This window comes from Triticum aestivum, chromosome 6B (assembly GCF_018294505.1).
Source record: "Triticum aestivum cultivar Chinese Spring chromosome 6B, IWGSC CS RefSeq v2.1, whole genome shotgun sequence".
Taxonomy (NCBI): domain Eukaryota; kingdom Viridiplantae; phylum Streptophyta; class Magnoliopsida; order Poales; family Poaceae; genus Triticum; species Triticum aestivum.
The window spans coordinates 488,580,998-488,599,591 of record NC_057810.1 but is presented as its reverse complement, the minus strand read 5'-3'; the positions used below and the strand labels follow the sequence as shown (position 1 = coordinate 488,599,591).

Genomic DNA, 18,594 nt, shown 5'->3' with positions numbered 1-18,594 from the left:
TCCCTTTGAGCCTGGGTGGCATTCCATAGGGTAATCACACGGATCCTCTGGGATTCCCTTGGGCAAGCACGGGGTTCTCCAGGTGCCCGGGCAAACCACTGAGTGCTTAAGGGTGCCCCAACCAATCCACCCAGATGTGTATTTAAGTAACCACCTCAAGTTGAACCATTAATTAACAATCTCACATCTGTCATGGATACACTCAAACCCAATCCACGTCTACTAGCATAGCAATAGCAATATCAGCAACGCAGAAGTAACTCCCAGGGTTTAAATGCAGGACAATAGGTTTCTACTTCATCAACTACTTCTCAATACCACATGTTAATCAGATCCTAACCATGCAATGTTTGAGGGTGAAACTAATGTATAAAAACTGGGTATGAAAGGGATATGATCAAAGTGTGAACTTGTCTTATACTGTCGAATAAAGATGATATGCACTCATAACTCCTGATAGTTCTACTCGTCACACTTCGGTCAATCTATCGCGAGCAAGCAATTGCATACATAAGCACTCTTGCAAAAGAATCGAACAGAAGATCTCGGAAAACTTCGAAAACAAACAACTTACTCTTGCAGCATAAAACAATTTTTAACAGTACCAAAATTAAGTGAATTTGGCCTTATCAGAAAGTTTAGGTCAAGAGCTTCGATTTGCAAAAAGAATAAACTAAAACGGAGTTACAAAATTCAAGAAATAGACGAAACAAGATCGAATACTAATCTGAACTAAACTCAATTTTTAAATTTTCAAAAACATGTTCAACTGAGTTTACTGGACAGAGGGAATCATTACGAAGATTTAGGCGTTGGTTTCATCGAAAACGGAGGTACGGATAAAAAGATATGATCAAAAGAAATTTGAGTATGAATCTGAACAAATTTCGAAATTTGAAAACTTCAAAAAGTTGTTGGATAGGTTCACTGGATAGGTGAAATCAAGACAAAAATGTAGGCGCTGGTTTCATCTAATTTGAATGAACGAGTAAAAAGTTATGCTATTTGAAAAATTAAGGTCAAGCTGTTTTACGAAAGAAAACGATCTATGGCTAATAGAATTATATTCCAAAAATGTAAATACAGGGACTAATTTATAAATCTAATTATTCTACCATACTACAGGAGTAACTATATAAAAAATACAAAGAAAGATACCTTTATAAGGTAGTGAAAAGATGAAGAGGAGACGACTTCCAGAATTTCCGCCGGAGAGGAGAAATATATATTTTTAGTGAATCTAGTCAAACCAAAATATTGATTTAACCCGAATCGGATGATTTTGGGGCCCTATGGATCCATATTTATAAGTGGAAAAGAGGTTTAGGGTTAAAGTCTAGGTAATGTGGGACTAAACGTAGACGAAAAATAAACGAAACAAAGGAGAAAAGCTCGCACGGGCCTAAAGCCTTCGGCCGCCGCGCGCGTACATGGGCTGCACTTTTTATTATTATTATTTCGAAGCCTATTTTTTTTAAATTTGTTTCAAAAAGAAAAAAAGAAAAAAAAACTAAACATTAATGAAAAGAAGGAAAACAAAAGAAAAAACGGGCCGGCCTGCTGCTACTATGCTACGCTCAAGGGCGATGGTTAATTGCCGGCGCATGTGCATTTTTTAATAGAAACAGAAAAGGACATACTGAATAACGAAACTGACATAAAATATTATATAGGCATATTATATATCAAAATTTGCGGAAAAAGATTTTCTACAATATGAACATTTTCGTAGCATCAAATAGAATCCACACAAATTTAAATAATCCAAACAGTGCTACAGCTATAATAAAATCCAATAAAATCATTTTAAAAATACCAAAATTATATCAAATTTATTTATCTCCATTTTTCTACTGTAGGGAATCATGTTACCCTATTTTTCATATATTTTAATTTTGGAGAAAAATAGTTTTAATAAAATCCAAATAACTCCGAATTGAAAATAATTTCCAAAAGGGATTTTCAATTTGATTCTTCGAAACTCCCAACTCATATTCCATATGTTTTGAAGAAGTCACTTTATCTTTTCTCATGAAAATTATTGAGTTGCATGAAGTTTATGAATTGGAAATATTTCCGAATGAAATTCAAATCCTTTCAAAACCCTTTTTCATTTAATTTAATGGAAGAAGTCATGTCATCTTCTCTCTAGGGTTTTATGATGAAATGAATTTGAATTCACGAAGATTACAATGCAAAATGAAAGTTTGGGAAAGTCCTTTTATTCCCTCTCATTTAAGTTTCAAAAAGTTTCAAATTTCACTCACTTTCAGTCAATCAATCACACAACAATCAAACAATCAATCAAAACTTTCTATTATTATAACATTCCAAAATTTAGAATTTTGGGATGTTACAAACCTACCACCCTTAAAATGAATCTCGTCCTCGAGATTCAGAGAGGCTAGAAAGAAATAGTTTAGGGTTTGGGGGTCTTCTCAAAATCCATCGATCGGGGGTCTCGGGTGCTACCACCCTTAGAAGCATTGTTACTGTTCCACCAAAACTCATATACTCCATCCTTATTCTTGACAGTGTCGGTCTTCTCAGATCCTCAGGATAATTCCTTCTCTGGGCTCTTCCGGTGGTGGCATAACCTTTACCACAATTCTTCTGTCCTTCATCTTGGTACGGTTATTCCGAGACTGGGTCTTCTTAGCTGACGGGTCTTGCGCCAATACTAATCAACTATCAATATCTCATGCTGGTCAACAATTTATGGTTTCTCTTGCAGAAAACGGGTATGGGTTGAACCTCACCGTATGTCCTACGATTGGCAACAACTGCCTTGTACAAGGGGAAAATTGTCATACCATTCTAAGGTTTAAACAAGGTTTTGATCGTCATCGCTCTACTATAGGTAAGTCACTCAGATTTACCGTCCCATATAGCAAGACAAAAAATAAGAGTAAGTCGGTATGGTGATCAATCCATCCCGCACCCAAATCATTACCTTGTATATGGTTTAGTGAATCTCGCATTCTAACACTCGGTCATCCTCACAAGCATTGCAGAATTTCTCTTGTCAATGAACCAAGTTCGGTTAAATCCATGGATTCTGCAAGCCAAAACAAACATCTATCGTTCTTCACTACTATCATGTTTTGCGTAACTCCTATAAGATCGTCAGTGGGTAAGGTCGTATCTTCTTCCAGGGTTTTTCCTTCAACAAGAATGTGCTTGCTTCTTGGCAGGTCCTGGGGCCTGTGGGTTATGGCCCATCTCATCACTTGTAAACCTTGAACTCATCATCGGGGCAACCGATCATTATTCCAACATCCAGTTTCCTAGCATTCTTAAATCCATCCAATTGTACTGTCTCCCTTCCTTCTCTTGGTACCAAACTAAAACGTGATTACTCATACTCATCATGGAGTTACAATTGCTCCATATTACCAACATCATACCTCCGTTATATCCAATAGTACTTCATCCCTTCATACTCTTGGGATGTCCCACATATCGAGATAAAACTCATACTTATTTCGTCTATAGTCCACTTCGTGGAATATCATTTTCTTTTCCAGGGGCCAAGGGTTCTCACAATTACTACCACCCTTGAAATGCACAAACTTATCCATAGACCATATTTCTCATATCCTCAAAATTGGTCAAAATTCTTCTTCATAGAGTAACAACTCATAAGGTCCAAATCAGCACCAACGATGCTACCTTCATTGATTCTCAAAGTATTACAATCTCCTGCACTTCCATTTCATGCCTCAACTCAACACCTCAATATAAAAGAAATGTTCCCTCTACTATTAGTACTACATTATTTTTGTTGCAAACTCAACTATTTATCACAAGTCTCCTTCTCTTTGGGATAATCTCTAGCAAAGTGCCTTGCTCCATTACAACAAAAACATATTACTTCTGACAAGTCTCGAAGTTTCCTTGTCATTACATAGCCTCCTTGGGTCCTCGGCTTTCTTTTTGGGCAACTGCTGAAGTAGTTCCCTGACTCCTTGCACCTGAAACAGGTGATATGACTCAGGTCCTTCCTGGTATCCAATCTACCTCTTTTCCTGGACTTTTCCGTTCCAATCAGGGCTTCTATTTCCTGAGGGTCATACTCTACTTCCTCTGTCGGGAATTCTACTAGGTCCCCATTCAGACAATCCTGGGAGATGTGTCCTTCTTCTCCACATGAATAACAAGACTTGGTGCAGGGTTTAATTTTGTTTCCTTTGTGTGTGTCCTCCACCTCTTCCTTCATCACAGGTTCTTCTCAAATTTTCATAAAGACTCCTTTCATTGCTTCTTTCTTCTGTTGGAGGGTCCTTTGTACGATGGGGTAAATGTGACATTGAGCAGGGTAGTGGGTAGTCCCTTCACACAAGAAACAAGTGATCTGCCTAGTTGGGCATTCTTCAGCTGGGTGACTTCCATCACAATTTGGGCATTCATCCTTGTGGTCTTTAAGGTTGTGTCCTATTTCTCCACAAAGCTTGCATGCACAGGGTTTCTTCATATCCTTTCCATAAGACTTCATCTTCTGGAACACAAGCCAAGACTTTAGCAGAGTCAACATAAACTCTTCCCAAGTGGTTACTCATTGCCATCCGTTGATGGTTTGGTACATCCTCCACCAAGTAGCAGCACCTCTTTCAAAGCATTGAAGAGCATGCTGGGCCATATCCTTTCCGGCTATCGGCTTATTCTTCATGTGATCCTCCATGTTCTGAATCCATCGGTCTGTCTCCAATTGACTCATCGGTCCAAAAAATATAACCTCATCTCCATTCATCCTCTATTGGGTCCAGGGGTTTTGGGGTGAGATAAGAGAGATAGAGAGGGATACACACAATACAAACAATAGTTTTGAAAAGACAGATTTTTATTTTGTGGCCGTCGGAAAAACAAAAAACAAATGACAGCTCACTATCATCGCCTCTAAAGTAAGTATATAGCAGGGGTTTGGTCCTCTAAAGGTCAATAAATCTTCAAGTCACCAAGCTCTTCAGGTCTTGTGCATGTCTCCGATGGCTTCTTCCGATCATGCTTGTCCTTCTCAAGTTCCTCTTCCAGATCTCTATTGACGTGGAATCTCTAGTGACATCCTTTAATATTTCTGGAGTTGCGTTCCAAACTTCTGGGTTTCAACATCCTTTGCATGAGCCATGGTCCTACTGTCCTTCGGTTCCTGACAATTCTCCGGTATCTCGAGGTTTAGCTCCTCCAGCTTGGCTACTTTCAGCTTCTGGTTCCTGAGTACTTCACGAATTGCCTCCTTGTCAAATATGACTTCCTAAAGGTTCCTCTAAAATTCTTCATGTATACTCCAGATCCTGGCGATGCACCAGCTAAGGTTAAAACTGCATCCTTTGCTGACAGATGCTCCATCAGCCTTCTACCATCCAATCCTTTCATGCATATGCATGCTTAACTCCACACGGTGACAATAGCATAAGTGGGCAATAACACCATGGTTAGCCGTGTCTATGCCCATGTTACTGCCATGCGCTTTCATTCCATAATGATATCTCCTGTCTTAGGGTTTTCTTGACAAAACTTTAAGTTCTAAAGCTCCATGTTCCGGTCTTTTTTCGATACACCTTGATCTGGGGTACTGACAGCTTCCTTAGTCTACCAAGTTCCATAAGGGGTGCCTTCCTAGGTCATACAAATCTGGAATTTCTTCAAAGCCTTCAAATTCTCCTAGTCTTCAGAGTCTTCAACCGTTTTAGTTTCCATTATTAAAATGCACGGTAAAATCCGCTTCCTTCTGAAGTGGTCTTAGTTGTCCGATATCTTGTACTTCTTGGAGTGGTCTCATCAGCCGAATCTTCATGTGGTCAAAAAGGGGAAAGGGTATAGTCTAACTAAAAGGGAATATTTGAATAAGCTTAGAAGAGAAGAGAGGTAAGAGATCTTTCTGAAAAAAAAGTAGTAGAGAAAATCTGTCATATGGGCTTGCCAGTTTCTAGGGTCACGTCCTACAGTCAACATGTGCTCTGATACCAGCTTGTAGCGACCCGACCTCAAACGGTCAAGTCTCTGTGCTTAATTGTCATCCCTGGATCGGTATGCTAACACACACAGTACTCGAGGATTTATAACAAAGGTAAATCACATGTATAAAATAACGTAAATACTATTACCTCAATCCATAAAGCGGAAGAAACAACAAGGTTGTGGATTCCCATCAACACCAACGACAAGGTTGAGTGTAGAAATCATAACCCTAACGTATCACTTACTCGTCGTAAGAAATCCTGCAACATGAGATGTTGCAGCCATGTAGGTCAGTACATTGAATGTACTGGCAAATTCACACCAAAAGATAATGATGAATAATAGCTATCACTACATGCATATTTGGCTGGTGGAAAGCTTTAAGTTTATTTTTGCATAAAGCCAGTTTTTCCCTACAACAAAGGAATATATTTTATTTAACTATAAAGTTTGTTAAAAACATTGAGAAGGTTCCTCCAACTCAATCCCAAATTAATAATCATCAACCCAACAAATTATTTAAGTAACATTATGAGATCAACATGATAATCCAAGAACTAGATACTCAAAACGTCCATAACCGGGGACACAGCTAACCATGATTAGTTTGTACGCTCTACAGAGGTTTGCGCACTTTTCCCCACAAGACTCGATCTCCTCCGTTGGATTTCTTGCACTACATGGTGTTTGAGAAACGGATGACCGAGACACAGTCTTCCAGAAGCGTTAGCACCTTACGATGGGTAGACAGTACCACCTACATCCCCTACATCTGCTAGTCTACCACTGTAAGAGTTCACACGACTTAATCAACTATGCTAGAGCCCATAATAGCTTGTGGCTGCACACGGAAGTTTCTAGCATGAATAATCTTATTATCCCTTTGAGCCTGGCTGGTACTCCATAGGGTAATCACATGGGTCCTCCGGGATTCCCTTGGGCAAGCACTGGGTTCTCCAGGTGCCCGGGCAAACCACTGGGTGCTCCAGGGTGCCCCAACCAATCCACCCAGATGTGTATTTAAGTAGCCACCTTAAGTTGAACCATTAATTAACAATCTCACATCTGTCATGGATACACTCAAACCCAATCCACGTCTACTAGCATAGCAATAGCAATATAAGCAACATAGAAGTAACTCCCAAGGTTTGAATGCAGGACAATAGGTTCCTACCTCATCAACTACTTCCCAATACCCACATGTTAATCAGATCCTAACCATGCAATATTTGAGGGTGAAACTAATGCATAAAAACTGGGTATGAAAGGGATATGATGAAAGTGTGGACTTGCCTTGTACTATTGAATGAAGATGATTCGCACTCATAACTCCTGATAGTTCTACTCGTCACACTTCGGTCAATCTATTGCGAGCAAGCGATTGCATACATAAGCACTCTTGCAAAAGAATCGAAGAGAAGATCTCGGAAAACTTCGAAAACAAACAACTTACTCTTGTAACATAAAACAATTTCTAACAGTACCAAAATTAAGAGAATTTGGCCTTATCAGAAAGTTTAGGTCAAGAGCTTCGATTTGCAAAAAAGAATCAACTAAAACGGAGTTACGAAACTCAAGAAACAGACGAAACAAGATCGAATACTAATCTGAACTAAACTCAAATTTTAAATTGTCAAAAACATGTTCAAGTTAGTTTACTGGACAGAGGGAATCATTACGAAGATTTAGGCGTTGGTTTCATCAAAAACGGAGTTACGAATAAAAAGATATGATCAAAAGAAATTTAAGTATGAATTTGAACAAATTTCAAATTTTGAAAATTTTAAAAAGTTGTTGGATAGGTTCAGTGGATAGGTGGAATCAAGACGAAAATGTAGGCGCTGGTTTCATCTAATTTGAATGAACGAGTAAAAAGTTATGGCTATTTGAAAAATCAAGGTCAAGCTATTTTACGGAAGAAAACGAGCTATGGCTAAAAGAATTATAGTCCAAAAATGTAAATACAGGGATCAATTTATAAATCGAATTATTCTACCGTACTAGTTAAGAATAATAAGCTAAAAGAGTAACTATATAAAAAAATACGAAGAAAGATACCTCTATAAGGTAGTGAAAAGACGACTTCACAGAAAGAAGACGACTTTCAGAATTTCCGTCGGAGAGGAGAAATATATATTTTTAGTGAATTTAGTCAAATCAAAATATTGATTTAACCTGAATCGAATGATTTTTGGGCCCTATAAATTTATATTAATAGGTGAAAAAGAGGTTTAGGGGTCAAAGGCTAGGCAATGTAGGACTAAATATAGACGAAAAATAAACGAAACAAAGGAGAAAAGCTCGCACGGGCCTAAAGCTTTCGGCCGCCGCGCGCGTACACGGGCTGCAGTTTTTTTATTATTATTTCGAAGTCTATTTTTTGGCGAAGTATCAAGTGAAAATAGGTCCTCAGTGAAAATCTAAAAATTCTCACGTGGTCCATCAGATATATAACGAACGGCACTGATCAAAGGTGGGATCTCTAATGATCCACTTAAACACAGTTAGCAGAGAACCCCCTGGCTTGTTCACCATCAAGGTGGTTTACGTTTCAATCTTAACGTGAATCACGTTTCGGCGGCCGTGAGCCCTTGCCTTTCGACGGCAACGACGGCCCCTCCGATGGCAGCAACAGGCCCTCTGTCCGCTGCGGCTCATCCTCCGCCGGTGGCGACTCGAGTTATGTCCTTCCCTCCGACGGCAGCGACGGGCCCTACATCGGCTACAACTCATCCTCGGCCGGTGGCGACTGAAGCCATGACCTTTCCTCCGTCTGTCGTGACAGGTCTCCATTGGCTGCTCACCCTTCGTCGGTTGCATCTCAATCTTCAGAGTACTCAACGCCGTCGGTCGTGAAAGGGCCTCCGTTGAGAGCTTCAATGTCGTTCTTTCAGAACTCCTTTTGTTACCTGCTACTGAATTTTCTTTATCTGTAGAGAAACATTGCTAGTTGCTTGTTTTGGTGAACTACATTGATAAAGTTCATGTGTTGCGTGATTTGTCAATTGACATTGTGCCAATATTTTATCAAGTTGAACTGTGCAAAACTCTACAAAGATGTTAGTTTATGGGCTTCATGCCAACATTTTATCAAGCTGAAACTGTGCAAGAATTCTGAAGTTCTGTATTCATATTCTTTTGCCTCCTACACAGAGATTTTTGCAACGAGCCCACCACCCAATCAATCTTAATCTTTTTGTAGCTAGACACATGTACATGGGCCCAAATTACAGTCTTTACAAGCAAGTTTAGAAACAAACAGAGGGACAAGCCCCAGCCAAACATTGCACAACTCTTATGATCGAGCTAGCATGTTCAGGTACATTTTCTGAAATAAGAGAGGTTGTGCGGACGTTTCTTCTGAGAACTGTATAGTTGGCTACAATTTTTCAGAGAAAAGCGTAGCATGGGGCAGCATGCGTCCGCGTGTTGCCGTTCGAGGTTGACGCATCTGGATGCTACTGTGATTGTCGCAGCTAACTCGTACACTGTGTTACAGTAAAATTTGGTTCCAGCGAGCTGGAACATTCAGTTAGGCAAGCGACTACACATCACTTTGATATCTCTTGAGTTCATGACACAATTTCCAACGAGATGCCACCGAACAATCACCACAGGAGAGTTGCACAACTCCAACACTAACAATATAGCAAATTTCAATGCAAAAGCTTCAGCATGTTTAGGTACATTTTCTGAAATAACAGAGGTTGTGCGGACGTTTCTTCAGAGAACTATATAGTTGAGCTACAAATTTTCAGAGAAAAGCATAGCATGGGGCAGCCCGCGTCCGCGTGTCGCCGGTCGAGGTCGACGCATTTGGACGCTACTGTGATGGACGCGGCTACCCTGCAGGTCACACCCGCCGACCACTGTCATCGTGGCGCAGCATCTCGGATGCACTGGAAACACCAGGCCGCTCAGTTTCACCACTGCGGCTGGTCTGTCGCGTGCGTGTCACCTATGCAGTCCCACTCCTCCGCTACACGGTGTGCGTCGTCGGCGAAGCTGCCGGGGCGGACGTCGCGGATAACCTTGCCTTCCGCCGGGGCGGCGTCCTCGCCTCAAGTCCTTGGGAGCCCTGCCTGCCGATGAGAGCTCTGATGCGCTGCGTGCCCGTTTCGCCGCCGGTTCTGTCCGCCCCGCCTCGGGCCTTGCGGCTGCAGGAAGGCTCGAAATCGCCGTGGCGTTCCCCGCGGAAGCAGCCCTATGGATCGGCCAGGGAAGAGTTAGATTGGAGTTGGGCAAGGCAATCCCCCACATGATATTGGTTAATCACCGAGAGAACGGGGGTTATCGCTAATTGTGTTTAAGTGGATAGTTAAAGATCCCACCTTTGATCGGTGCCGTTCATTATATATCCGATGGACCATGTGTGAATTTTCAGATTTTCACTGAGTACCTATTTTCACTCGATACTTCGCCTTTTTTTTTGAGTAATTCGGTCCCATTCATTTTTTCAGAAGAAACGGTGAAGTTCAAGAAAATTCTGCTAGGCGACAGCCACATACGAAGCCCTTTGCTTCCGAGGCCGTTTCCCCCCGGTCCCGGCGTGGCTGCAGCCGCGATACCTTCCTCCCCCGACTCCGAGCAACTGGCCCGAGCAAAGTATCCGCTCCTTCTCCACATCACGCCGCCCCCCACCCCACCTCCTCCTCTTCCCACTGTTCCATCGTCTTTGCGCTCGACCCCCTCCCCGCCGGCCCGTCCCTCGCTCGGCACACAAGCCGCCTCCGCGCCTCGATTTCCGAAACGCCCCCGGCTCCAATGGCGCTGCCCTACCTGGAGGCCGTCCTGTGTAAGATTCCGCCTTTCCGCTGCTTATTCCCCATACTCGCTCGTCTGCTCGCTCGATCCCCGGGGGCGTGTCGGCTTTCGATGGGCGCGGGATCCGCGTGTAAACCCTAGCTAGGGGTTAGTGGGGGTCGGGGGCTTTTCGCTGCTGGATTTGCCCGTGCCACGGAACCGTTGGGTGTGACGTCTGGGCAGTTTGATTTCTCTGGTGTAGCCGAGTGATCTTGATGGCTTTGGTGTGAGTCGTGTGGATGCGATAGGTTATCCAGGTGCAGTGATCTGAGGTTTTGGATAGATTGAGCTACCTGTTAGTGTAGAGTATTCAGCATGGCAGGAACATCGGCAAAATTACATTTGACTGAAGATGGTCACTGTCACCTGATCACTGGACTTGTTTATGGAACACAAAATGTGGTACTGTGCAGATTTGATGATCACTTACCAGAACGAAGCGAGCCAATATTTCTGAACTAAGTTACAAGCAGTAGTGCTTAACATAAGTTTGTCAAAATTGTGTGAACATATCGTATGTACAAAGTCAAGATTTTGTATTTTTAGTTACCTTGTTATATCATCATCATGATTATTGTAGCTATTGTCTATTCATGACATGCTCGTCTCATTGTATGCCCCTTCTGCAGGCTTTATGACTCTCAATTACATATTTGAGACATATCTTAACATCAGGCAGCATAGAGCCCTTAAGTTACCAACATTGCCAAAATCCCTGGCAAAGGTAATTAGTCATGAAAAATTTGAGCAGGCGAGAGCTTATAGCCTGGACAAAAGGTGCTTATAACTACTCAGTCCTTGCAACCATACCTCGTTTAGAAACCATTCCTGACACCTAATTTCATTAGCTGCGTTCCCACTTAATATTCTCTCTATCTTTTTAGATTGTCTGTACTGACAGGTATACTTCCTCTTGCAGCAATTTCAATTTTGTACGTGAGGCCATAACTATAGTATGCGATATCGTGATACTGTACTATAAAGTTCTTCCTTGGTTTTGGACGGTAATACAAACTCTTCAACTTGCTTTTCTTTACCCTTTTTGTGCAGGAGTTTGGTTCTAACTATCCTCTTCCTTTTATAGAAATCTGGAGTGTTAGTAACCAATGTTGGCCTGAATGCAGAAAATGAGATAATACACACCCTTGCATTCTTAGCAGGTGTCATGGTTTGGTCACAGGTATTATCAATTTGTTTGCCTGTTTCAGAAGGCCATGTGTTTATTAATTTTCTCTGCTTTCATATTCAGTTGTTTTAAATTATCTTCAAGAGTCTTTTGCACTTAGTTGGATTAGGTATATGTGACGCATTAGCTTTAGCTCTGAAGGACCAAATGCTTGATTATATGCTAGCTATTGCAGGAAGGAATCTAAGAATCAGGAGTTAATTTCATAGTTTTTTTTTTACACCTATAAACTCCTTGACGTGTCTTCCTTTCTGCTGATTTTGGTCCTGACAGAGATACTTCTAAAATTAAGTGGAACACCCGATGCGGCACAGCTTTCACATCTAGAATAGCTATGTTTAGTGGAATACAATTGGAATGATTGGTGCTTTTATCAGAGTTCACCTACTAGCCCATATCCATTTCAACATTTTCACTAGATGTTCTTTTTAACCTATAACATAAGGTGCATTTGTTTTGTTCAAACGTGCATCAATCAAGATTCTGATTTCTTTAGATCGATTGATCAGCAGTTCTTTTTGAATGCTTCCATGGCACCTAGCAGTAACCTCAACGTTGACCCGTGTTCATTGTCTATCAATATTTTCTCTTCTGGTGATCCAATTTTTTATGTCAATGTGATTGCCTAATACATACTTGATGCAATACAGATCACAGACTTGCCATTCTCTCTGTACTCTACTTTTGTTATTGAGGCTCGACACGGGTTTAACAAGGTCCGTCTTTAATTTTCAATTTCTGCACTTCCGTTTGTGAACATAAAGCAAATATACATATGGATGTATTTGAATTTTGTTAACTTGTGGTGCATTGGAGCACTTAATTCGAACATAAAGGAATATATTTATATGCTTGAATCGTGTCAACTTGTGGTGCTTTGGAGCACTTAATAATTTGATATCTTCATTTCCTCACGTATTTATGTTGTTTTTTTCTCTTGTCCTTTCTCAGCAAACATTCTGGCTCTTCATTTGGGACATGATCAAGGGAATTTTGCTGTCCGTTGTACTCGCACCACCAATTGTGGCTGCTATCATCGTTATAGTACAGGTACACCATATTTTTATGTTGTGCCAGCCTCTATTCTGAACTACATGCTAACATGCATCTTTATTAACCGTGCCTTTAACCCTTTTCGCAATCAGATGAACGCATATGTCACCTAACCGAGTTACTTTATTGATCTTCCTTTTCCTGTACTGCTTCAGAATGGAGGGCCTTACCTAGCAATATATCTCTGGGGTTTTATGTTTGCGCTAGCTCTGCTGATGATGACAATTTACCCTATCATGATAGCTCCTCTGTTCAACAAATTCACTCCTGTGAGTATCTTTTCTTGTTGCACTGCGTCCGTCATTTTCCTCATTCAATATGGTTTCGTGTGAGAATGGTATGTAGTACATCAATGCTGCATCTGTATCCACATAGTAACTTCATGGTAAGACTGAACTTGAAGTTGCTGATTTCAACAGCTTCCCGAAGGCTCGCTCAGGGAGAAAATAGAGAAGTTAGCAGATTCCCTCAAGTTTCCTCTGAAAAAGCTTTTTGTGGTGGATGGGTCTACTCGATCAAGCCACAGTAATGTATATGTTAATTGCTCTACCTTTGGAGTTTGTTTCATTGCTAACTAGTTATTGACGGTCTTCTGATATGATTTCAACTGTCAATCTCTTTCAGGCTTACATGTATGGGTTTTTCAAGAATAAGCGCATTGTTCTCTATGACACATTGATACAACAGGTTCAAACAAACCACCATTTTTTGTACTGTGTTCATTATTTTTCCATTGTGATTTGGGAACTCATGTGCAGGTTCGACTACTTGACTGTGTTTGTTTCAGTGTAGTAATGATAATGAGATCGTTTCTGTTCTTGCGCACGAGCTTGGGCACTGGAAACTCAATCACACTGCATATTCCTTTGTAGCTGTGCAGGTATTTTCTCATCCAGATAACTAATCACTCCCTCCATTTTTATATACAAGGCCACAGACTCAAATTACAGGTACCAAGTAAAAATTAATGTGTACTTTAGAAGCCAATTTGTTTTCTCGTTTATCGGGTTAATTAATAGGGTGCATGCACATTAGAGAAAACTGAGTGGCCGTGAGAGAGGAGGTGGGTGAGTGTGTCATTATCATCACTACATGCATGCTAGTAAATAAGCCATGGGTTAGTAGTACGAGGAAACATCATTAATATTTGCCTCGATTACTGTTGGTGGCCTTGTATAGATGCAAAATATGTTTTCCATAGTGGCCTTGTATACAAAAATGGAGGGAGTATGTCCTCTGCGCACCAGTCAGCCAATTAGTTTTGGTGCATTAGCATTTGCATACTAGACAGCTAAGGTGCCGTTTGGTTGCATGGATGAAGTTGGATGTGAGATGGCCATACGGAGGGTTGGTAGGGATGGTGGGCAGTCAAATATGTGTTTGGTTGAGTGAGTTGGTGAGCCATTTTTATGTTTGGGTGAGGGATAGATGTGGATAGGATTACCTAGAATTGTGTTTGGTTAGCTTTAGCTAGCTCGATAGTTCATTTTCCCGGGAAAAAAAACTTTATTTCACTTTTAGACCATAAGGGGGCTTAAATGGGACCTGGTTTACATCCCTAAACAAGATTAGCTGGGCATAGGATATGAAAATAGAAAAAACGAAGTTGGAGCCGTTGGATCTTTTCATCTTCAGTTTTTCTACCATATGTCCAGCTTCTATTGTAGTCTTTCCCCGTTCAAGTGTTATGTTGTCCATGTACACAATAATAAACAACACATATTGCTGCTCCAATACAACTGTGCAAATGTAACAAAGAACATCACCAAAATTTACAGACCCGGAATGCCGACCTGATGAGAAACGACAGAGGAGTGCTGAGACAGAGAGAAGTGTCACAGTGAGGAAAGAAAAATAGGCCTGACAAGCTGTGCACTAGGCTCATGTGCTGTCGCGTGACAGTGCGGGCAATAGATGGCTCGGCTCTTCCGAGTTCTTTTACTGCTTGGATTTAGCCTGGTTGTTGGAGCTATATTCACTTTAATGGGGTATAGACCTACCCAGTCTAACCAAACAAATAAAATCATGGTTTCTAAAAGCTGGATGGTCATCTCTCATACAACTTCATCCAAGCAACCAAATGCTACGTGAAGATATGGTAGTCATCAAGTGAAAATTCCTTAGCCCGGAAATCCTCTGTTGTTTTTCCTGGAGGTTCATTGTGCCATTCTTATTGTTGCATCAGTTGGCCTATGGTATACTGAATTATAAGGGAAGAAACAAAATTAAGCTTGGCCGGGGGCACTGATAAGAACGCGTTTATATGATTTGAAGACGCAGCTAGTTTTGAGAACTGGTATAAAATTCAAGCAGTATTGTTTCTAATAAAGTATCCTGTTTATTAGTAAAAAGTGCAAGATATTTCTTCTGATGAAGCCCCTAGGGGTGGTGCTAATCTATACAGTAGATGTAATGTGACGAGTCATGAGTAGCTACTCACGAGAACGGTTAATTAGATGAATGAATATTTAACAAAATTATTTGTAGCATAAGTTAACATGAAATCGATTTTAAGCATGCAAGGGGTTATACTGTTAGGCACCTTCATGTGTATTGTTCTAGTGTTACTGATGGAATTTGTGCAATGATGCATCATAAAATCAGTTTGTGTCCCCATTGCATTGGTTCCTGGGAAACTATTATTTGATTTGATTAAAAAAAGAAAAGCACGCATCTCAAGCATTTTTTAGATGTTGAAAATTCTTTTGTTCACCTCATTTTCTACTTGCAGGTGCTTACATTTATGCAATTCGGAGGATACACTCTTGTAAGGAATTCCAAAGATCTCTTTGAAAGTTTTGGTTTTGAGGATCAGCCGGTAATCATTGGACTGATCATTTTTATGGTATGTCATGCTCGTTATTTTTTAAGAAGTATTATCGTGCTATTATCTTTGCGTGGAGATGTTTTCAGTACAATTTCCGCCCTAGCAGTAGTACTCCCTCCGTCCCATAATATAAGAACGTTTTTGAAACTACACTAGTGTAAAAAACGTTCTTATATTATGGGACGGAGGTAGTATCTTTTTGAGATCGAACATCAGCTGTTTACATCTTTCATTTAAACTTGCAGTGAGATGCACTCCCTACAGATTTCCAGCATTGTTACTCGATTGACACATACATTCTTTTCATGACAGCACACTATTATACCCGTCCAACACCTTCTGAGTTTTTGCCTCAACCTCGTCAGCAGAGCATTTGAATTTCAGGTTCACTCTTCTATTCATCTCAAGTTTTCCGCTGTGACAGCTTTCAAACATTTGGTTGCATTTACCTAACCCTATCTCCATGCCCAGGCTGATGCTTTTGCCAAGAACCTTGGGTATGCTCCTGAGCTCAGGGGAGCCCTTGTTAAACTACAGGTAACTATTTAAAGGCCCTTTTGATTTATTTTTTCTGCTTTTCTTATTGTTGACCATGGAGTCGGTGTTATTTCTACTGGACATCGACACCTTACTTCAAGATCTGACCATAACCGATCACTAGATCAAGCAGCTTACTCTCTCTCAAAATTCAATGCTGGTTTGAGAAATTACTAACATCCTCTTGTTTACTCTTGCTTTATTTCCTTACGCCTCTTTTTTTGGAAGTTCTTACAGCTCTCTTTTACTAAACTTATACGTACCATTAATGTAGTATAGAGGTGCGGAGATTTGGGTTAATTAACTTATATATGCTTAAAAATTTCAGGAAGAGAACTTATCTGCAATGAACACAGATCCGTGGTATTCAGCATACCACTACTCCCATCCACCCCTTGTTGAAAGACTGTCTGCTCTTGAAGACCTGGACAGCAAGAAAGAGAACTAATGGAAGATGATCTCATACTTGATGCGCATATGCCAACTGTCATGGCATAGCTTCAATCTCAATGTAATATGGATATTTAGAGGGATTATTTATATGCATACAGGGATCCGTATGAAAACGTGCACCTCTAGATTCAGATATGTATTGTTCGTCGATTGACTTACTGTCTTATTGACCTATACACACAGGATTGTTGGTCCTTTAACATTGACAAATAGAAGTTGATCAGCTACGAGATGTTCATATTCGCTGGCGCATCTTCTGCCTTCCAAGTTGACGTGTTACCTTGACCTTCTATAACCATGCTTACAGTAATGCTGTATTAGAATTGTCTCTTGTGCAACAGAGTTTTATCATGCGTTTCTGAAAAAAATATCAGTTTGAATTCCCCTGTCGGATCTACTTCCCCGTCTCATAATATAAGAACATTTTTTACATTAGTGTAGTGTTAATATAAGAACGTTTTTTTACACTAGTTGAACGTTTTTTACACTAGTGTAGTGTTAATATAAGAATGTTTTTTTTACACTACACGCTAGTGTAAAAAAACGTTCTTATATTATTGGGAGAGAGGGAGTACATCCAATAGACCATGGTCTTCTTCCTCTTTCGACACTGGCTGACCCACCGGCTTTTGCGACCAGTGACGTTATTGCACGTGCTTTACTGTCGCCCTGGCCTTCTCTCTAAGCCCCACCATGATTCTGTTGCCGACAACCTCCCAGCACCTGAACCCATCAACCTCCGACTCCCCTCCATGTCATTCCCGATGCTCACCATGGCAGCCTGTCTCTGCCTCGAACGTTGCGCAGATTCAACTGCCAGCAGCGCCCCTGTCTCTGCCTCGAAGTTTTGCGCGGATTTGAATTTGATTGATGACTGATTTTTCTTTTCTTGAACGAAGCAGCGCTGAGGAATAGCGCGCCCTTGTCTCTGCCTCAAAGGTTGCGCGGATTTGATTGATGTTTTTTTAACGAAGCAGCGCTGAAGAATAGAAAACGCCAGAAAAATATTGCTGGCTACACATGTAATAATATTTAGTCTCCTCCCTGGAGAAACCCTAGTCGTCAAAAAGTCAATCTCCTCTCCCCTCTGCCTCCGGTTGTCGTCCCGCGTGTTAAGTGCAGGGGAGGAGATTGTCTTCTCTCTACCTTTGTGCGGTAGATTTTTGGGTCAAGGTGGTGGCGCTCTGACAGTGGTGACGACGTCATCTCGAATAAAAGTCCCCTGGCTCCAATCCTATCCCGACGACGCTTGGTTCGGTGTTGCTGAGGAGCCTCGGAGTTTTGTTCCCACTTCATGGATACCGCATTGGTTGTCTATGTTGTCCGTCGACATGGTTCCACGTGCATCGACGGCGCCAACATTAATCTTCTTCGCCAACCTCTTCCTTCGAGCCATTGCTAGCAAAGTCATCGCCCAACTCTTAATAACAGAAAATCCCGATCGTTCGTGATTGAACCATGGCAAATAGAACGGTTTTATGGCAATTTTAATGAAGTGAGGTTGGCAAGTTTAGTTGACACACATGACTGTCATGCTTGTCAACTAACTTGCCATCCTAGCGTAAATAAAATTGACATTGAAATCGTCCCGGTTTTTTGGGCGTTATCGAGGTCATTAAATAAACATTTATTGCACAATTGCATTGATATGGACAAGTAAATCACAAGCTATATTTATATCCCATTGCAATGCATGGTCATTTTCTAGTACTTTAATGATTTTAAAAAAAGGAAGAGAGAGAGAGAGACTGGTTATCCAAATGCCGTCTCCGCTCAA

General features: G+C 41.0%; 1 protein-coding gene across 1 annotated transcript; it reads left to right on the top strand.

Moving 5' to 3' along the window:
- Positions 1–10,486: 10,486 nt before the first annotated feature.
- LOC123137619 (CAAX prenyl protease 1 homolog) lies at positions 10,487–17,055 on the top strand. The gene is made up of 14 exons (XM_044557438.1): positions 10,487–10,753; positions 11,391–11,538; positions 11,681–11,765; positions 11,846–11,941; positions 12,598–12,663; positions 12,899–12,997; positions 13,156–13,269; positions 13,420–13,530; positions 13,625–13,687; positions 13,788–13,880; positions 15,732–15,845; positions 16,140–16,211; positions 16,299–16,364; positions 16,693–17,055. The coding sequence occupies exons 1-14, from the start codon at positions 10,723–10,725 to the stop codon at positions 16,810–16,812; spliced, it is 1,278 nt and encodes a 425-aa protein (XP_044413373.1). The 5' UTR covers positions 10,487–10,722; the 3' UTR covers positions 16,813–17,055.
- Positions 17,056–18,594: the final 1,539 nt, after the last annotated feature.